General features: G+C 44.3%; 1 protein-coding gene across 1 annotated transcript in view; it reads left to right on the forward strand.

Annotated features, from left to right (window-relative positions):
* LOC144686486 (A disintegrin and metalloproteinase with thrombospondin motifs 12-like) overlaps positions 1-22,396 on the forward strand; it is a 665,462-nt gene that overhangs the window by 282,501 nt on the left and 360,565 nt on the right. Inside the window, exons 5-8 of the mRNA XM_078551763.1 lie at positions 518-601; positions 9,034-9,158; positions 12,077-12,226; positions 13,958-14,101. Coding sequence (XP_078407889.1) covers positions 518-601; positions 9,034-9,158; positions 12,077-12,226; positions 13,958-14,101 — 503 coding nt within the window. The remainder of the gene's footprint in view (positions 1-517; positions 602-9,033; positions 9,159-12,076; positions 12,227-13,957; positions 14,102-22,396) is intronic.

Genomic DNA, 22,396 nt, shown 5'->3' on the forward strand with positions numbered 1-22,396 from the left:
CCTAATTTGCAGCTACTAATCACCATGTACTTGCTGGTCAACAATGGATCTCAGTTAAGCAATGTCTCAATTTTAAAATGCTTCCTCAAAACCTCACTGCTTTCTGCTTCTTTTTCCTCCTTTAAGATACTTCTTAAAACCTACCTCTTTAAAAAAGCTTTTAATCATCGGCCCTAATATCTCCTTGTGTGGCTCGGTGGCAAAGTTTGTTTGATGATGCTCCTGTGAAGCACCTTGAGATGTTTCACTACATTAAAAGTGCTTTATAAATCAAGTTGGTGTTGTTCCAGTATACTCATCTTTCATAAGATTTTACAAATCTTACAATGTATGATTTTGTATAAACCAATGCCTTTGAATGTATTGCAGCAGATACGTCAGTCATTCATTCACTAGGGTTAATGTGAAGAAACAGTGATTGAATAACAATCTTCCAATGCTAAATTTGTTTCAGTCTTTGATTGAAATTTTCTGGATTCAAGGACCAATTAATTTCTCTCTTCTGACATTGGCACAGGTTACAAGCTTGTTCCATGACCCCAGTATTGGCAATGCAATCCACATCGTATTGGTGCGGCTCATTTTACTAGAGGAAGAAGAGGTATTATTAATGTTATTTCAAATTTCTCAATTGTAATTATTTATGTGGGGGGTCAAATTGTATATGGAAAGAAAGGTATGCAATGTCTCATTACAATATCGCTGCGTTGCCTGGGCGTTTCTTTATCAAAGTTATCAAATTTCTCTAAATAATGAGTATTTATATAGGCATAGGCAGGCAACTGTTAAACTCAAAAACCTGAATATGAATTACTCTTCTTTAATTTTAAATAATCTTTGTCAAGTTATTTGATTCAGGGTTACTGATGTTTTATTGAAGGTACAATCACAACCTGCTGTGATGCCGCTCTCAGTAATGCTGGAGCATGTAATACCACGGAGCCTCTATATAGAGAACTCCTGATCTTGATTATGAATCAGGTGAAACCTAATGCTTCTGCATAGGCAGAGGGAAAAATGGATAAATAATTCTGCTAAATAATTTAATTTTAGTATGATCACTGTGCTTACTTGTACTCTTTGCCATCTAACAGTTTTCTCTTGATTACTTCTGCTGGAGAGCAAGCAAAGGAGATGAAATAGCACAGAAATCTAGCCGAGGTAACATTGCATGGCCTGGCAGGATTTGAGTTAAGCCCCAGAAGTAATGTGAAATAGAAAGTCAGCTAATACATTCCTAAAAAAGGGACCCTGCACTATATTACGAATGTTGTCATAGTTGGTATATATGCCCACAATTAACTGGAATACTCATCAACAAAATGCAATTAACAAAAGTAGGATGCAAGGATAGCAAAGTAAAGAAACTCCATAACGCCTTCCATTATTGTTACAATTAGTACATGATGAAAACAAGGATTAATTAAAACAATTATTCATGAGTTCTTTAATTTTAAATAAGTAAATCTAAGCCTTAATGCATTGAAAATCTATATTTAACAGGTTTCCGCAATTTTTACAACAAAGGTAATGCTGCAGTCATTTTAACAACAGTCAAATTAATTCAAATTTTTAGTTCTGGTCAGCTATCTTTATTTATTCATTTCATGAGATATGGGCATTCCTGGCAAGGCCAGCTTTTGCTTCCCATCCCTAATTGCCCTTGAACTGAGTGGCTTGCTAGGACATTTCAGAGGACAATTAAGAGTCAGCCACTTTGGTGTGGATCTGTATTCACATGTAGGCCAGACCAGGTAAGGACGACAGATTTCCTTTCCTAAAGGATATTAGTGAACCAGCTGGGTTTTTACAACAATTGATGATAGCTTCACGGTCAGTTGACTGGCTTTCAGATCCAGATTTTTTGAAAAAATAATCAATTGAATTTAAATTTCACCCGAACTGAACCCATATCTTCAGAGCATCAGCATAGGCCTCTGAACTACTAGTCCAGTAAGATGCCACCATCTCCCTTTTCTGAGTTGCAGAAACACATCCACCATCTTGTAGAATCTCCAGACTAAGCTAGTATGCATAAAATGTTTGAAAACATTGTGCTAGATTGACAAAGCCTGAATTAAATTAACATGGACCACAAGTAAGCTTCCTGGTGCTTGTCCAGCTAAAATCACCCTATCTTTTAAGACATTGATATGTGATGTGATCTGAAGCAAGGAGAAAGAATCCAGCCATTAATGGTAAAATAGGGGTAATGATGATAAAATAGTGTCTGATTAGCTTTTTTAAAGTCTAGTTCACTGCTTACACTGATGTATTTTTTAACACATTCATATTTGCTGTGATTTTGGTTCAGTTAGCCATTGAGCACTTCCAAAGATAATTATATGCTCATATACAGTGCAAGTCTAGCTCAGGGAGTTATATTAAATATTTACTGTGATTGGTGCAAGATTAATTTATTAGAGGTTACTAATTCATTAGTAAATTTTACTATTTCCAAGAATACCAAATGAATGAACCCATTCTGCACTCCAAATTAGTGAACAGCCAGTGAAGCAATTATGTAACAGATATCAAGTTAGAGGCAGTTTTCTGTACTGGAAATGACTCAGGGTTAGGGCTTTTAAATATCTCAGCCTTGAAACAAATTTGTAGACTGTGGGAACCTCTGAAGTCCAAGTGTGTACACATTTACTGCATTTTAAAAACACTAACCATTATCCTCCACCCCTGTTGAAGATATGGTCCCATAGCCTCAAGCAGCCCTCTGATGCCTCACCCAATTGTAGAAATTGCTATCAAGATAGATGATAATGAGCTGGTGGCAAAAATAACTTTGAAACAAAATTGTCTATTCAAACTGAAATAATACAGACAAATACATCGAATCTGAATAAGGAAGATAGCTTCACTTTTTGGTTAGGCGAGCTTTGTCTGAATTCTGCCAGTCTTTTTGTCAAACCCAGTTCTGTCAAAAAACTTCCATCTGAATTGTTGAACAATCTTTTCTCTTTTTCAGATGTGGATGGACCTTCTGATTTTGTCTGGAATTATCTGGTATATTTCCAGATTGACAGTATTTGTAGACATTCCTTTTAACCCCTATTTAAAGGGCTAATACATCTCAATGCTCTTGCCCTTGTGTATTTGTGCAGAAAATATCTACCCATTAGCTTCTTACAATAAAGGCTTGACCATCAGGAATACAAGGCTAAGCATGAAACATTGACCCTGATTTTGTTTCTCAGCAGAATGAAAGCAGTAACTTCCCAATGTTGCCAACGGGATGACAGAGCATGTTAATTCAGTTAAATTCAGCTGGTGAGCTGCTTGAGTATTTTGAATGGCATCAAGACATTCACCATTTTAGGAACGTAGGAGCATAAGGGCATAGGAATTAGGAGCAGGAGTAGGGCATTGACCTATTTGAGCCTGCTCCACCATTCAATAAGATCTTGACTGATCTGATTGTGGTCTCAATTCCACTTTCCCTTCTGCCTCCCATATCCCTTGACTCCCTTGCCTATCAAAAACCTATCTAACTAGCCTTGAACAAATTCATTGACCCTGCCTCCACTTCTCTCTGGGGAAGAGAATTCCACATACTAATGATAGAGCATGCACTTGCAGCAAAGGGTTAAAGAGGACAACTGGGTGATCAAGGATTTTATATAGAGCTGGCTTGTCATACCATTTTGCGTGGGTGGTGGGGAGGGGGGCATGTTTCCATTTTTTTCCCAGTCAAGGGGCTGATGAGCAAATTCCGGAAAGATAGGGCAGAATTTTGCCTTTGGTGAGGGTGCTCAGCGGGGGCAGGCGCGGGCGGTCGGAAAGCTAACCGTCGCCTGCGATCTGCACCAGACCGCGATTTTACGCAGGCAGGCCAATTAAGGCCCGCGCAGTGTGGAATGCCAGCGGCAGCGCTCAGCACTGCCTGTGCGGGCGGGGGGAGGACGGCGACTGAGCCTAACACGAACTTTGCGCATGTGCATGAAAGAGCGCTTCAAACTCCCTGAGGCACGGAGCTGCCTCAGGAAGAAGAAGCGCTGTTTAGAAAAAAAACTAGTGAAGAAAATAAAAATGTCATTAAACATGAGCAGGGCCATGTTTTTAATTCAAGTGTAAAATTTTTATGTTATTTTTATTTGCTTTGGGAAACCTCATCCCGCCCGTGGACGAGGTTTCCTAAAAAGTGCAAAGGCCGCTTGGCATTTTCGCCTGCCCGCCAACCGTAAGGTTGGACGGGCAATGTAATTTGAATTTAATTACCTGTTTAATGGCCTTAATAGGCCTTTTAATTGTCAGCGGGTGTGCTGCCGACTCCAGCGCGTGCCCACCGATTGAAATATTGCGGGACTACGCAATGACGTTGGGACGCTCACCCGACATCATCGCATGTAATTTTACGCTCGGCCAGATCGGGCACACGCCTGCCCATCGAGCTCAGTATTCTTCCCATAGGGTTTGGCACAACATTAAATGTCAGTTTTTTAAAAATGCAGATATGAACAATAGAAACAATATACTGAGCAATGTCAAAGCAATAAATTGATAATTTTAAAAAAAGTAATTAATAAAGTTGACCATTCGAGTGGGAGAAGGTGAGTGCGTGTGTTTTTGGCTTACTCCCAATCTCAGGGTGCTCACTCACTCACCCCCACCCACTGTGAGAGTATGTCTTGGTGTGTGGGAGTGAGGGTGAGTGAGAATCCTGAGACTGGGAGTAAGCCAAAAACACACACTCTTTCTCTCACTCACAAACATACATACACACACACACACACTCTCTCTCTCTCACTCACAAACATACATACACACACACTCACTCACAAACATACATACATACACACACACACTCTTTCTCTCACTCACAAACATACATACATACACACACACACACTCTCACTCACAAACATACACAAACACACACACTCTCTCTCACTCACAAACATACACAAACACATACACACACACTCTCACTCACAAACATACACACACACACACACACACTCTCTCTCTCTCTCTCTCACTCACAAACATACATACATACACACACACACACACACTCACTCACAAACATACACACACACACTCACTCACAAACATACATACACACACACACACTCTCTCACTCACAAACATACAAACATGCACACACACACACTCTCTCTCACTCACAAACATACATACATACACACACACTCTTTCTCTCACTCACAAACATACATACACACACACACACTCACAAACATACACACACACACTCTCTCTCACTCACAAACATACATACACGTGCACATGCACACACATGCACACAATCTCTCTCCCTCATACACATACACACACACGGAGCTGAATTTTACGTCCTAAGATCAAGAGCGTTTCCCACCTTGCGGAGCGTATTATGGAGCGTGATGGCATCAGGCGCCATTTACAACATCATCACGCCAATTTCCGATAATACGGCAGGCAAAAAGTCAGGAACCTGCCTGCGTTATTTAAATATCAATTTAGAAGGCAACGCAGCTAATTAACCACCCATCTCACTGTAATAATATGGTTAGAAGGCAATAATACGCCTTCAGGGCGAGATTTACGACAGGTGGAGAGTCCGTTTGTTTAAGGGCAAGCTTGTTTGGGCCAGTTTTAAAACTGAAGCCAAGACCAGACTCTCAATTTTGTGGTCCAGACTTGATTGCCTGCAGGGAGTGCTCATTTCAATGGGCAGAGGAATCTTTTGGATACATTTCTTGAGGAGAGCTCTCCTCTGACTCAGAGGGCTCTTTTGGTGGAATATTTTTCTGTCCATTACCCAGGGGTGAGAGTTGAAGACACTCGAAGATAGATCGGGACTGTGGTCTCAGTTGGATGCACATCCTCCAGTAAGGAGTAAAGGATTAGGGGGCGGAGGAGTAGGAGGAGAAGGGTCTTACTGGTGTTTTGAACAATGGCTCGTGGGCCCACGTGGAATGGCTTTGCGGGTCACAACCTGGCCCACGGGCTGTGGGTTGGACAAGCCTGATGTAGAGCATTAATGAAGGGGCAGAAGTTTCACAGAATCACAGAAACACTCAGTGCAGAAGAGGCCCTTCAGCCCATCCAGTCTGCACCGACACGTGAGAAACACCTGACCTACCTACCTAATCCCATTTACCAACACTTGGCTCATAGCCTTGAATGTTATGACGTGCCATGTGCTCATCCAGGTACTTTTTAAAGGATGTGAGGCAACCCACCTCCAACACCCTGCCAGGCAGTGCATTCCAGACCGTCACCACCCTCTGGGTAAAAAGGTTTTTCCTCGCATCCCCCCTAAATCTCCTGCCCCTCACCTTGAACTTATGTCCCCTCGTGACTGACCCTTCAATGAAGGGGAACAGCTGCTCCCTATCCACCCTGTCCATGCCCCTCATAATCTTGTACACCTCGATCAGGTCGTCCCTCAGTCTTCTCTGCTCCAATGAAAACAACCCAAGTCTATCCAACCTCTCTTCATAACTGAAATGTTTCATCCTAGGCAACATCCTGGTGAATCTCCTCTGCATCCCCTCCAGTGCAATCACATCCTTCCTATAATGTGGCAAACAGAACTGCACACAGTACTCCAGCTGTGGACTCACCAAGGTTCTATACAACTCCAACATGACCTCCCTACTTTTGAAATCTGTGCCTCGATTGATAAAGGCAAGTGTCCCATATGCCTTTTTCACCATCCCACTAACATGCCCCTCTTCCTTCAGAGATCTATGGACACACACGCCAAGGTCCCTTTGTTCCTCAGAACTTCCTAGTGTCATGCTGTTCATTGAATACTTCCTTGTCAAATTACTCCTTCCAAAGTGTATCACCTCACACTTTTCAGGGTTAAATTTCATCTGCCACTTATCTGCTCATTTGACCATCCCGTCTATATCTTCCTGTAGCCCAAGACACTCACCCTCACTGTTAACCACCCAGCCAATCTCTGTGTCATTTGCAAATTTACTAATCCTATCCCCCACATAGTCATCTACAAAGTTTATATAAATGACAAATAATAGGGGACCGAGCATAGACCCCTGTGACACTGGCTTCCAGTCACTAAAGCATCCTTCTGTCATCACCCTCTGTCTCCTACAACTAAACCAATTTTGAATCCACCTTATCAAATTACCCTGTATCCCATGTGCCTTTGCCTTCTTTATAAGTCTCCCATGTGGGACCTCGTCAAAGGCTTTCCTGAAATCCATATAAACTACATCAACTGCTCTACCCTCATCTACACACCTGGTCACCTCCTCAAAAAATTCAATCAAATTTGTTAGGCATGACCTCCTTCTGACAAAGCCATGCTGACTACACTGGTGTGTAAAATTAAAGCGCATGGGATTGGGGGTAGTGTATTGAGCTGGATAGAAAACTGGTTGACAGACAGGAAACAAAGAGTATGAATAAACGGGCCTTTTTCCGAATGGCAGGCAGTGACTAGTGGGGTACCACAGGAATCGGTGCTGGGACCCCAGTTATTCACAATATATATTAATTATTTAGTTGAGGGAATTAAATGTAATATCTCCAAATTTGCAGATGACACAAAGCTGGATGGGAGGGTGAGCTGTGAAGAGGATGCAGAGATGCAGCAGGCGGTAAAGAAGGCAAATGGTATGTTGGCCTTCATAGCCAGAGGATTCGAGTACAGGAATAGGGATGTCTTGCTGCAGTTACACAGGGCCTTGGTGAGACTGCACCTGGAATATTGTGTGCAGTTTTGGTCTCCTTATCTGAGGAAGGATGTACTTGCTATAGAGGGAGTGCGAAGGTTTACTTGACTGATTCCTGGGATGGTGGGACTGACATATGAGGAGAGATTGAGTCAATTAGGATTATATTCACTGGAGTTCAGAAGAATGAGGGGTGATCTCACAGAAACCTATAAAATTCTAACTGGACTAGATAGGGTAGATGCAGGAAGGATGTTCCCAATGGTGGGGGAGTCCAGAACCAGGGGTCACAGTCTGAGGATATGGGGTAGACCATTTAGGACTGAGATGAGGAGAAATTTCTTCACCCAGAGAGTGGTGAGCCTGTGGAATTCGTCACCATAGAAAGCAGTTGAGACCAAAACATTGTATGTTTGTAAGAAGGAGTTAGATATAGCTCTTGGGGCGAAAGGGATCAAAGGGTATGGGGAGAAAGCGGGAGCAGGCTTTTGCGTTGGATGATCAGCCATGATGATAATGAATGGCGGAGCAGGCTCGAAGGGCCGAATGGCCTACTGCTGCTCCTAGTTTCTATGTTTCTATGTCTATCCCTGATCAAACCTTAGCTCTCCAATTGGAGATAGATTCTCTCTTTCAGAATTTTCTCCAATAGTTTCCCTACCACTGATGTGAGACTCACTGGCCTGTAGTTCCCTGGCTTTTCTCTACAACCCTTCTTAAATAGCGGATTATCAACTTTGAGCAGAGAAAGCAACGAAGGTCACCCTAAAGCTGCCAAGTAAATTACATTTTGTTCCTGGCAGACCTGCTTCCAGTGATCCCATGACGTGACGCTGTTTCTGCTTTTTCCAGCTTTACGTAGCGGATTTATTACGTGCTAAAGGCTACGAGGCTACTGGAGATACAAACTATGTCATAGCACCCTGATTGGCAGAGCTTAGTGAGACAACTGCCTGTTTCCCATGGGGGCGCTTGTCACCCAAATGGAGGTCAACTCAACAATTGAGGTGGGCAGAAGCTGACAGGAAGCTGATTTTTTCAATGGTAGTGTTACTGCCGCTCCATTCACATTCAGGCAGTAGAATCACCAAAATCAAGATGATGAGGTTTTGGCGCCCAGATTTGGATATCATACAAGGCGACAGCCCCAATTGGCAGAAAAGATGTCGTATATTTTTAGATATTTATACATAGAAAAAAAGCTTTTTTCCCCCCCTTTCGACTTTGCCAGTTAATTTTTGGAGGAGTACAGCAAGTTACGGGCATGGTCCACCCTGCAGTGTTCATTTAAGCACATTTTAATGTGCAGCTAATCAATGCTGCTTCTAACAGTTTGTTTTTGCCTGAACAACGCTGTTCCAACTCTTTACAGAAAGAACTAAAAATCGTCCATCATGCTGACCATACCCTTTCCAGTTTCTGCAAGTGGCAAAAGAATGTGAATCCTAAAAGCGACTCCACCCCAAATCATCATGATGTCGCCGTGTTGTTGACTAGGTAAGTTTTCTATAGAACTGAGAACTATAAGAATTGAATTCATGACTGGAAAATACTGGGAGGACAGTAGGCTGATTTTTCAGGGAGAAATTGCTTTTTTTGATGGCATCATAACTGGCGATGATCTACCAGGTGGCATGCATGTTGCCTTAGTAGATGCAAGGCCTTGGAAATTGATTCCATTATCTTAGCTACCTTCAGACTGAGATGGTTAATGGTCCTAAACACCCACAGATCAGGATCCTGGCATAACAGTGGGAATTCTGCCTGCTCAGTTCCCTCCCTCATTGATAATAGCTGAGTTGCAGGGTCAGTGGGAGGGTGCGTAAACAGCATGGAAGCCTGGAAACTCCAGCATCTGGCTGCTATTGAGTGGATGGATGCCGAGGGCCACACCCCATCCCTACTGTTGCCTAAAACCCACCCAAGTCCCTGTGGCCCTCTCAGTCCATTCTTTTGGGTTCAAAGCACTATCCTGGCCTGAACTCCTCAGGTGCGGCCCACTTTCAAAAGACCCATGCATCTCCTCTCCCTGGGTATCGTGCCCTCCCAGCACTATGCCAAGTACTGAATGAACTTGTGTTGGGGGTTCCCACTTCAGGCGCTGCTCCCCTCTCTGTGCCACATTTGCCCTCTCCAATGTAAGGCATGGGCAGAGTTTTGGTCCCTTACAAATAAGTCTGCAAGATCTGTCGCTTTCTGGTAAGTTTAATCATTCTCTGGAGCCAAGGCAGGGGCCTAGCGGAATCACCAACGAAATTCAGATCCTGTATGTTTAATACTGTACAAATAGATTTTAAAAAGCTGCAGAGTTGTACAAAATGGCGCATGGTGCACAAAGGTCATTTGTCAGGATGTGAACATGGTTTAGAATGTTATTAATATTCATAAATAATAAAAGAAAAAGAATGTGGAAGTAAAATCCAACAATGAAAATCAGGAAGAGCAAAGCTTGATGTTAAAACCAGTGCTTTTACCAGAGAGATCATGGATTTCTGCTGTTATTTGAAGCGCGCTTGACAGTACACATAAATACGTGAAGAGCTGTAAGTTTTACTTTTGTCAATTATAAATTTCACTCCCAGTGGTATTTTAACATGTGGGGTTGAAATGCGCCAACCATGGAAGCTGGCTCCAAACCGTCCACTTCTGCATTTTATTCAGATGGGACAAGGGGTGGGCAGCCAACATGAAGTGGGTTGGCATTTTAGATCAGTTAATAAAGCTGGAAGTTTTGCAGGCTTAGCTATACCTGGCCAGGATTCCTAGGCTTCAGGAAAGCTGGCAGCTGCAAAGAGGTGAGGGCAGCCTTGGGAGGAGATAAGTACCTACACTACACTCTTTGTGGGCCAGGAAGAGCAGAAGTCCTTCCTCCTGAGTTACCACCCCCCACCCACCGCAAACTTACCTGCCATCAACCAATCCCCACCCCCTCCGCCCCCCAGTACACATCTCCACTCTCTGTGATGCCCTATTCTTCCCGCCTTGGGACTGGACCACCTCCTTGCTCAGGGATCAGACTCAATTTGACCTGCTGCTTGCCCGACTGGAAACCAAGCCTTTTCAAGCAGGCTCCCTTCTGGGCAAGGAAGCCGCTAATAACGAAAGAAGTGGAGTTAAAATTCCGAAGCATGCAGGGAACTGCAGACTCCTGTGTTTCTTGCGTCCTAGCAGGCCCCCCAGTTCCCAGCATGTCTGAATGTTAACAAAGCTCCGCAGCCCCCAATCCATATGTCCCCATATTTTACTGAAATGTGAGTCACTCTTTTGGAAAGAAATGTATGAAATTGAGGTGCAGCAGGAACCCAAAATCAACCCTTATATAGTTTTACCGTAATTTTTTTTTGGCATGTGTGTTTTTCTTCACTGAGACCTGCATTATATTTTGTATATCTTTGAATGCTTTTTACAGCACCTGAAGGTTTTACATTAAGATTGAAATGCTTTTGTGATTTTATTGACTATGCTGTGCCTAAATAATGGTTTGAAGGCTTCAAGCTTTAATTTTCATTGTCATAGAGGGATTTAAAGAAGGAATATGGGGCAGAATTTAGCCCTCGTCGGGCGGGCTCGATGGGGGTGGGTGGGGGAGTTCGGGAAGCTGACTGCCGCCCGCGTTCGGGGCCGGACTGCGATTTCACACTGGCGGGCCAATTAATGCTCAGTGCTCCCTGTGCGGGTGGGGGGAGGAGGGTGAACTTCACGCTTGCGCATGAGCGCACGCTTCGTAATCTCCCTGAGGCACAGAGTCACAGAATCACAGAATTACACAGTGCAGAAGAGGCCCTTTGGCCCAGGGAGGTGAAGAATTTTCAAAAAAGGTATTAAAGAAATGAATAATGTAATAAAACATGTCCCGTCATGTGACTCTGTCACATGAGCAGGGACATGTTATTAATTAAACTTTAAATTTTTTATTTTATTTTTATTTGCTTTAGGAAACCTCATCCCATAAGTGGATGAGGTTTCCTAAAAAGTGCAAAGGCCGTTTGGCCTTTTCGCCTGCCCGCCAACCATAAGGTTGGATGGGCAGTGAAAAATTGAAGTTAATGAACTTGTTAATGGCCTTAACAGGCCTTTTAGTTGTCGGCAGGCACACTACCGACTCCAGCGCGCGCCCACAAACTGAAATATCATGTGACTGCGTGTTGACATCGGGGTGCTTGCCCGAAATCAACACGTGTCATTTTACACTCGAGGGGGTCGGGCCAACCACGCCCGTGGAATACGTTCTACACATTCCTTAGGCCCCTTTTGTTTAAGGTGATTTCTGTTAGTTTATACTTTTAAAAAAATGTTTTTGCTAATTGGTGTGAAATCTTTATGTATCATTGGGGTAGAAAGCGGCATGAATAACGGCAAACTCTGGGCCTTATATATTGTAATTTTTAAATGATCTAAATGGTTTTTATTTTCAGAATGGATCTCTGTGCTGGAATGAACCGCCCCTGTGAGACATTAGGTCTGTCACATGTCTCAGGAATGTGTCAACCACTTCGAAGTTGCAACGTTAATGAGGATTCTGGCTTGCCAGTAGCATTTACCATCGCACATGAGATTGGTCACAGGTATCTCACCCTGTATAAGCAGAGAGAGTAGTTCATTTCAAACACACAGATCAGGTTCCACAGATTAGGAAAACTGTGTCCCGGAAATGGCCGAAATTTCTAAGTCCCGCCCCGAACCCAGCATTTTCCATCTTGGTGGAGCGGGACTGGAGTCGGGTCGGGATTCGTGCGTACACGGTTTGTGGAGGCAGCTGACCATTTCAATCACCAGCTCCCTCCACTGAGGTGGGATTTTGGAAGGCCAGTAGTGTGGAATCCAGTGAGTGCAGATCAGACCAGATAAAAGCAGGTCTGAACTTGGTGGATTTGTTTGGCTAACCAGGATACTGCTTTGGAGAGGTAAGATGCCCCTCTTCTTTGGATAGGGATTCCTATTGCATCCTTTTGGGATTGTTAAAAGTGATTATGATTAATGCACCCTTTTGGGATTGTTAAAAGTGAATATGATTCATGCACCCTTTTGGGATTGTTAAAAGTGAATATGATTCATGCACCCTTTTGGGATTGTTAAAAGTGAATATGATTCATGCACCCTTTTTGGATTGTTAAAAGTGAATATGATTATGCACTTATTGTGCACAAACACGTTGGAACTGTCCAGCCGTCAAAGAACTGTTAATGAACTGTCCAGCTGTCAAAGCTGACAGGGCAGTGTCCAAAGATACTAGGTGAGTTGGCACGGTGGTGGTAAGGCCAAAAGATGAGCATGGTAGTGAGCATGGGTTGTGATGATTTCGCAGTAAGTTGGCATAGGCCCTATGAGGGGCCATGGAGATGGGCATGAGGGGCATGGGTTGGCATGGGGGCATGAGGGGCCATGGAGGTGGGTGGTTAACATCAATACATCAATGGTGCTAACTTCACCTGTTTTTCTGTGTGAAGATTACATTGTACGAACCTTTTAGCAGTTAATAGGGTGGGATTTTCTGGCCCCGCCCGGTGCCCGAACTGTCCAGTCCCGCTGAAAACCAATGGACTTTTGGCTGGGCCGCCGAATTCCTGTGGCGGGTCCTGCCACAACGGGGCTGGGAAATCTCGGCCATAGCTTTGAAATAATTGTTGAGTACTCACAGCCCATTACAATGTCAGATGCTGTTACCTTGGCCAGTTCTGCCATCTGTTTGCTTCTCCAGGAAAAAAAAAATCAATGCTGTTAGGAAGGATTTATTTCTTCTCTTTCCACATTTTCTAGTTCTTTCTTAGGTCCTTACACCCCTCCTTGTGATGGGTGGGCAAACAACCTGTTCTCAAGGCCGGGATTTTCTGGCCCTGCTGTGAGACCAGAAATCCCTGCCCGCAGTCAATGGACCTTCAGCTGGCCCATCAGATTTTCCGTCTGGACTGCAACGATAACCGGCACTGGCAGGACTGTAAACTCCTGGCCCTAGGTCTCCCCATGTCCCTCTCTTAATCTGAAATAATATAGGCAAAAGAATTCACCACTGGACAATGGAATCATAAATCCATCCTTTAGACACGTAGGACATCATCCCCAATAGCATTTTAATTGGGATTTCCTAACTGTGAAATTTTGCCTTCGGTCTGGCGATCAGAGCTTTGCTAACACTGCAGTCAGTGAATATATCCTCTGAAATACCTGCAGGAATTTAAATTTGTGGTATTTGTTCTAAAAATGATGGATAAATTTTGAAATATTACAGGAAGGATGGCGATATGGTTGATGAAATGCCATTATTATTATTATTATTATTATTATTATTATTACTACAGCTTTGGCATCCAGCATGATGGACAAGGTAATGACTGCGAACCCATGGAGAAGCATCACTTCATCATGTCTCGCCAGTTGCAGTATGATCAGTCTCCTCTCATATGGTCCCACTGCAGCAAGGATTACATCACACGTTTTCTGGAGTGAGTAATTTATTCAACATATGCCATTTTATAATTTGATCGGAATAATTTTCATTTTCAGTGCTGTTTGCAAATTGCTCATTTTTCATGAAGAAAATTGTTCTGTTGTGATGTGACATTAGAAGATTAAATGGAGCAAAAGTGAGAGAAAGAAATAATCGCTGATGAAACATTGCAAAGTTGCAGCGTTTCTTAGAATTGTATGGATAAATAAGAATAGAATTTTCAGTACAAAGACAAAAATACCTGGAAAAACTCAGCAGGTCTGGCAGCATCTGTGGAGAGGAGCACAGTTAACGTTTTGAGTCCGCATGACTCTTCAACAGAACTAAGGAAAAATAGAAAAGGGGTGAAATATAAGCTGGTTTAAGGGGGGGTGGGGTGGTGGGACAAGAAGAACTGGATAGAGGGCCAGTGATAGGTGGAGATAACCAAAAGATGTCACAGACAAAGGGACAAAGAGGTGTTGAAGGTGGTGATATTATCTAAAGGAATGTGCTAATTAAGGGTAGAAAGCAGGACGAGCAAAGTACAGATAGCCCTAGTGGGGGTGGGGTGGGGGGGAAGGAATCGAAAAAAGGCTAAAAGGTAGAGATAAAACAATAGATGGAAATACATTTAAAAATAATGGAAATAAATGGGAAAAGAAAAATCTATATAAATTATTGAAAAAAACAAAAAGGAGGGGGAAAATCGGAAAGGGGGTGGGAATGGAGGAGAGAGTTCATGATCTAAGATTGTTGAACTCAATATTCAGTCCAGAAGGCTGTAAAGTGCCTAGTCGGAAGATGAGATGCTGTTCCTTCAGTTTGCGTTGAGCTTCACTGGAACATTGCAGCAAGCCAAGGACGAACATGTGGGCATGACAGCAGGGTGGTGTGTTGAAATGGCAAGCAACAGGGAGGCCTGGGTAATGCTTGTGGACAGACCGAAGGTGTTCTGCAAAGCGGTCACCCAGTCTGCGTTTGGTCTCTCCAATGTAGAGGAAACCGCATTGGGAGCAACGAATGCAGTAGACTAAGTTGAGGGAAGTGCAAGTGAAATGCTGCTTCACTTGAAATGAGTGTTTGGGCCCTTGGACGGTGAGGAGAGGGGAAATAAAGGGGCAGGTGTTGCATCTTCTGCGGTTGCATGGGAAGGTGCCGTGGGAGGGGGTTGAGGTGTAGGGGGTGATGGAGGAGTGGACCAGGGTGTCACGGAGGGAACGATCCCTACGGAATGCCGCCGGGGGGGTAAAGGGAAGATGTGTTTGGTGGTGGCATCATGCTGGAGTTGGCGGAAATGGTGGAGGATGATCCTTTCAATGCGGAGGCTGGTGGGGTGATAAGTGAGGACAAGGGGGACCTTATCATGTTTCTGGGAGGGAGAAGAAGGTGTGAGGGCGGATGCGCGGGAGATGGGCCTGACACGGTTGAGGGCCCTGTCAACCACTGTGGGTGGAAAACCTCGGTTAAGGAAGAAGGAAGACATGTCAGAGGAACTGTTTTTGAAAGTGGCATCATCAGAACAGATGCGACGGAGGCGAAGGAACTAAGAGAATGGGATGAAGTCCTTACAGGAAGCGGGCTGTGAGGAGCTGTAGTCGAGGTAGCTGTGGGAGTCGGTAGGCTTGTAATGGTTATTGGTGGACAGTCTATCATCAGAAATTGAGACAGAGAGGTCAAGGAAGGTAAGGGAAGTGTCAGAGATGTGAAAATGATGGAGGGGTGGAAATTGGAAGCAAAATTAATAAATTTTTCCAGGTCCAGACGAGAGAATGAAGCAGCACCGAAGTAATCATCAATGTACCGGAGAAAGAGTTGTGGGAGGGGGCCAGAGTAGGACTGGAACAAGGAATGTTCCACACACCCCATAAAGAGATAGGCATAGTTGGGGCCCATGCGGGTACCCATAGCCACACCTTTTATTTGGAGGGAGTGAGAGGAGTTTAAGGAGAAATTGTTCAGTGTGAGAACAAGTTCAGCCAGACGGAGGAGTGTAGTGGTGGATGGGGATTGTTTGGGCCTCTGTTCGAGGAAGAAGCGGAGAGCCATCAGACCATCCCGGTGGGGGATGGAGGTGTGGAGGGATTGGACGTCCATGGTGAAGAGGAGGCGGTTGGGGCCAGGGAACTGGAAATTGTTGATATGATGTAGGGTGTCAGAGGAATCACGGATGTAGGTGGGAAGGGACTGGACAAGGGGAGAGAGAATGGAGTCAAGATAGCAAGAAATGAGTTCCATGGGGCAGGAACAGGCTGACACGATCGGTCTGCCGGGACAGTCCTGTTTGTGAATTTTGGGTAGGAGGTAGAAGCGTGCCGTCCAAGGTTGGGAGACCATCAGGTTGGAAGCTGTGGGAGGAAGATCTCCAGAGGAGATGAGGTCAGTAACAGTCCTGGAAACAATGGCTTGATGTTCAGTGGTGGGGTCATGGTCCAGGGAGAGGCAGGAGGAAGTGTCTGCGAGTTGACGCTCAGCCTCCCTGAGGTAGAGAATTTTCAGTTCTGGTTTTAAAATGGTAGGACCAGAGCATGGAGTAGTTAATGATTTTTGACTTCCCCTCAGGATGGTGCCAGTCAGGCCGATTGAATAGTTCATGGTGAACACTGTTCCAAGTAGATTATAGCTCTGGAATGTCATCAAAGGGAATACTGGGAATAGTATATGTTTACGGGTTTTAAACTTTAAGGCCAGAATCTTCTGGTTGGCGTGCGGGGGCGGGCCCCACACGCTGACGCATAAAATGATTGCACGGCGATGTCAGGCGTGTGCCCGATGTCACCGCACGTCTTTCCGATCTTTAGTTCGGCGCGCGCGCACTGGAGTCGGCTGTGCGCCCGCCACCAAACTGTCAAAGGCCTATTAAGGCCATTAAGTACTTAATTAAACTGATTGTCTGGGCTGCCCGTCTAACCTTAAGGTTGGCAGGCAAGCGAAGAGCCCAGGCAGCCTTCGCATTTTTTATGGATCCTCATCCATGGGTGGGATGAGGTTTCATGAAGGATTCATAACTTTAATAAAAATTTTAAATAGAATTCATAGACACGTCCCAGCTCATGTGACACTGTCACATGAGGGGACATGTCCAAATAATTTTTTAAAATCTTATTTTCAGTTTTTCACAATTAAATTAAACTCCCTGAGGCAGCTCCTTGGTGAGTTGCTACAGTGCATCATGCAGATGGCACATTCTGCTGCCACTGTGCATCAGTGGTGGAGGGAGTGAATGCTTGTGGAAAGGGTGCCAATCAAGCAGGCTGCTTTATGCTGGATGATGTTGAGCTTCTTGAGTGTTGTTGGAGCTGCACTCATCCAGGCAAGTGGAGAGTATTCCATCACACTCCTGACTTGTGCCTTGTAGATGTTGGACAGGGTTTGGGGAGTCAGGAGGTGACTCCACCTGAACCGATCTGGGACCAATGTTCTAGCGAAAAGGGTAAATAGGGTGGTCAACAGGACTTTAAACTAGAAAGTGGGGGGGTTGGAGGGAAGGGTAAAACTCCAAGAAGTATGACTAATGGGAAACAAAGCAGCAGGTTAGCGTGTGGGGGAGTGGATTCAACTTCATGGAAAATAATGAAAAAACTGAAAAGAAAGGAGAGCCCAGGAGAGGCTATTAAAGTCTCCAGAACACAAAATAGGACAGAGTGTTTGGAAAGGGCTAGGAATCTAACTTCAAGCACATCAGATAAAGGGACGACAATGAGAAAGGGGACGGGAAATACAGGACTGAAGGTGTTGTATCTGAATGCATGCAGTATACGAAATAAGGTAAATGAGCTTGTGGCGCAGATTGAAATTGGCAGGTATGATGAGGTGGGCATTATGGAGACATGGCTGCAAGGGGATCAGGACTGGGAGCTAAATATCCAAGGATATACATCCTATCGAAAAGATAGGCAGGTTGGCAGAGGGGGTGGGGTTGCTTTGTTAGTAAGAAATTAAATTAAATCGATAGCAAGAAATGATGTAGGGTCAGATGATGTAGAATCTGTGTGGGTAGAGTTGAGGAACCGCAAAGGTATAAAAACCATAATGGGAGTTATGTACAAGCCTCCGAACAGTAGTCAGGATATGGGGCACAAGATACACCAGGAGATAGAAAAGGTGTGTAAGAAAAGCAAGGTTACAGTGATCATGGGGGATTTCAATATGCAGGTAGACTGGGAAAATCAGGTTGGTAGTGGATCCCAAGAAAAGGAATTTGTGGAATGTCTACAAGATGGCTTTTTGGAGCAGCTTGTGGTGGAGCCCACTAGGGAACAGGCAATTCTAGATTTAGTGATGTGTAATGAGGCAGATTTGATAAGGGAGTTTAAGGTGAAGGAACCCTGAGGAGGAAGTGACCATAATATGATAGAATTTACCCTGCAATTTGAGAGGAAAAAGCTGAAATCAGATGTAACGGTATTACAGTTGAATAAAGGCAACTACAGAGGCGTGGGGGAGGAGCTGGCCAGAATTGACTGGGAGATGAGCCTAGCAGGAAAGACAGTGGAACAGCATTGGCAGGAGTTTCTGGGAGTAATTTGGGAGACACAGCAAAAATTCATCCCTCAGAAGAAGAAGCATACTAAAGGGAGGACGAGGCAACCATGGCTGACAAGGGAAGTCAGGGACTGCATAAAAGCTAAAGAGAAAGCATACAATGCGGCGAAGAGCAGTGGGAAACCAGGGGATTGGAAAGCCTACAAAAGCCAACAGAGGACAACTAAAAAAGAAATAAGGAGGGAGAAGATTAAATATGAGGGTAAACTAGCCAGTAATATAAAAGAAGATTGCAAGAGTTTTTTTTAGAGATATAAAGGGTAAGAGAGAGGCAAAAGTGGACACTGGGCCGCTGGAAAATGATGCTGGAGAAGTAGTAGTGGGGAACAAAGAAATGGCGGAGGAACTGAATAGGTACTTTGCGTCAGTCTTCACAGTGGAAGACACGAGTGACATCCCCAAAGTTCAAGAGAATCGGGGGGCAGAGGTGAGTATGGTGGCCATTACCGAGGAGAAGGTGCTAGGAAAACTGAAAGGTCTGAAGGTGGATAAATCACCTGGACCAGATGGATTAAACCCCAGAGCTCTGAAGGAGATAGCTGAAGAGATAGTGGAGGCGTTAGTGGTGATCTTTCAGGAATCACTGGGGTCAAGGAGGGTCCCAGAGGACTGGAAAATCGCTAATGTAACCCCCCTGTTTAAGAAGGGAGTGAGGCAAAAGACAGGAAATTACAGGCCGATTAGCCTGACGTCAGTCGTTGGTAAGATTTTAGAGTCCATTATTAATGATGAGATTTCAGAATACTTTGAAGTGCATGGTAAAATCGGGCAAAGTCAGCATGGTTTCATCAAGGGGAGGTCATGCCTGACAAATCTGTTAGAATTCTTTGAGGAGGTAACGAGTAGGTTAGACAAAGGAGAGCCAATGGCCTTCTCGCCATATTGCCCGCTCATGCCCGCCATGACGCCCGACGCTAACAGGAGCGGAAAATTCCAGCCTAAGATTCTAAAACACCACTGAAAAGTTTGCAGTGTTAATGTTCTGTTTATTTGATTTCATACTAAATAAACAATTTAAGCAGCGCACCTTGTTAATTATCCCTTGTTTTAATATATTTTCCTTTTCTTCCATACCAATGGTAACTTTCTAAAAATATATATAGGTTTTTATTTCTACTGGTGGGGCAGATCTGCACCTCACCTTGATATTGGGGCACATAACAAAATTCATTGTGCGTATGGATGAAATAAAATAGAGGGAACATTGATCATCACCATCTTTCCGAAAAATTAACCCTTGACCACTCCATCCCTGATTTCCTCTCCAATTTCCTTGACTATGCTACAAAAGCAAAACACTGCAGATGCTGGAAATCTGAAATGAAAACTGAAAATACTGGAAAAGCTCAGCAAGTCTGGCAGCATCTGTGGAGAGAGAAACAGAGTTAACGCTTACGATTGATGACCTTTCGTCAAAATTGGGATAAGTGAGAAATTTAATTAGTTTTAAGCAGGCGAAAGGGGCAGGGCTGGTGCAACCATTAGGCAAGCTCGGTGGCTGCCTAGGGTGAAAAAATTTGGGGTGGTTGGCAAAATACTAAACTGAAATATATAGAGCTTTAAAATGACATGAGCAACTTCCACAAGTGCCCAAAGTTTCCACAGATGAATCTGAAACTCTGGAAGTTTCTGAAGCAGCTCTTTCCTCTTTCTGCCCACCTCCCATGCTAATTAAATCTCCATTGACAGCCTCCCCTTCCCCTCTGTGCTCACTGATCCACCAGTCACACCCTCCCCTCCTCTCTGCTCGCTGATCCACCAATGACAGCTTTCCCTTTCTCCACTCTGCACCCAACCCAGGTGCTTGCAGATCCTCTGATCACAGCCTCGCATTTCCCACCACGAGCTCGCTGACCATTTAATCATAGCTTCCCCTTTCCTTGCCCCCTCCCGCTTGTGTTCACTGATCCTCCAATCACAATTCCCTCCCTTTCCCACTCTCTGCCGCTGCTTGTGCCAGTTTCCTAAGAGTTCCGTGTTTTCAATCAATCAGAAGGCTCCTGGGTGATTTTGTGGTGATGCGGGTGCTGACGCCTCACGAGAGGTGTGGGAGTGCGCGAATCTAGTGAGCAGCACTGAGGAAACATGGTTCTGCAGAACAGTGGGAGGCTGAGACCAGAGCGACATTAGGCCGCGGATAACAACTACCCTTGAGTGGTTTTTAGTGGTTGTGTGAGAGTGGACCTGACGGGGAACAAGTGTTAGCACCATTCTACTGTATTCGTTTTCAAAAGTGAATTGTTGGGGTGGGGTGGGGAAGCACAAGGCTAATGGTTTGATTAGGGCACCTAATACTCTGACACCGGCCCTGGAGAGGAGGGACGATTGGAAAAATGGCTTATGGTAGGTTGGGGGACAGGAGAGGTTAAATGGCAAAAAGGGTTTGTGGTGCAAGGCCAAATGGAGTGGTAACGGTACAAAGAAAGAAACAAAGGATGTGTCGACATGATGAGTGAACAGGAAAAGGATGAACAGCTGCTGTTTGAAAGCAAAGGGAGAGAAAAACAAGGCGTTAAAACCAAAACCTGCAAAGTGAAAGAAAACAAGCTGGAAGCAGAGGTTACTGTCTGAAAATGTCAACCTTGGTGTTGAGTCCGGAAGGCTGTTTAGTGCCCAGCTGAAAGCTGAGATGCTGTTACTTGAGCTTGCATTGAGTTTCATTGGAACACTGCAGCAGGCCAAGGATAGCAAGGCCAGCATGAGAGCAAGGTGTAAGATTAAAGTGGCAGGCGACCGGAAGCTCGGGGTCATGCATGCAGAATGAATGCAATGTAAAGCAATAACCCAATCTGCAATTGATCTCTACAATTTAGAGCCAACCTCATTATGTCAACTGAAAAGAGTACGCTAAATTGAAAGAAGTACACGTCAATCACTGATTCACCTGGAAAAACTATTTGGGGTCTTGGATGGTGAGGAGGGTGGAGGTGAAAGGGTTTGACCTGCTTAGCACAGTCTTTAACAACTGGTAAATCTCCCTTATATTTTAGTATTCATTACAGCTTAAACAAGGTTTTTTTTCATTCATCCTTATTTCCTATTTCATATTTTCTTAAGTCAGCCTTCAAGAAATGTGATTCCATAGAGGTCAGCAGCTGCCCAGACTCAAGCCCATATAGTCATTCCTGAGGTGTGACCTTAAATAGTGTATTTTGTTGAGGGCATTGCACTTGACGTCCACATATGCGTTTTCCAGCAGGACCTATCTCCAGCTGGGTCTCCTCCTCCCTTAGGCAGAGGTATTGAGGAAACATCACTCCAATGAGGGGTGTCACTGATAGCTCAGTGGTAGCACTCTCAACTCTGAATCAGATGTCCCATCTTTGGCACTTGGACACAATCCAGGTTGACATGCCATTGCAGCATTGAGGGCAGTCTACATGGTTGGAGATGCAATCTTTCATTTGAGACTTTAAACAGAGGCCCGATCTGCCCTCTCAGGAGATTGCAGAACATCACATGCTATTATTTCAAAGAAATACAGGAGAAGTCTCCCCCTTAAAACAGGTTATGCAGTTATTATCACGTTGCTGTTTGCAACTTGCTGCGTGCAAATTGGCTGTTCCATTTCCTACATTGCAACAACAACTATAATACTTCAAATCTAGTTCACGGGCTGTAAGTAAAGTGCTTTGAAACACCCTCAGGTTGTAAAACATAAAGAAATTTACAAATGGATATGGACAGGTTAGGTGAATGGGCCAAAATTTGGCAGATGGAGTTTAATGTGGATAAGTGTGAGGTTATCCATTTTGGTTGGAAGAAT

Source organism: Cetorhinus maximus, chromosome 1, assembly GCF_964194155.1.
Source record: "Cetorhinus maximus chromosome 1, sCetMax3.hap1.1, whole genome shotgun sequence".
Taxonomy (NCBI): Eukaryota; Metazoa; Chordata; class Chondrichthyes; order Lamniformes; family Cetorhinidae; genus Cetorhinus; species Cetorhinus maximus.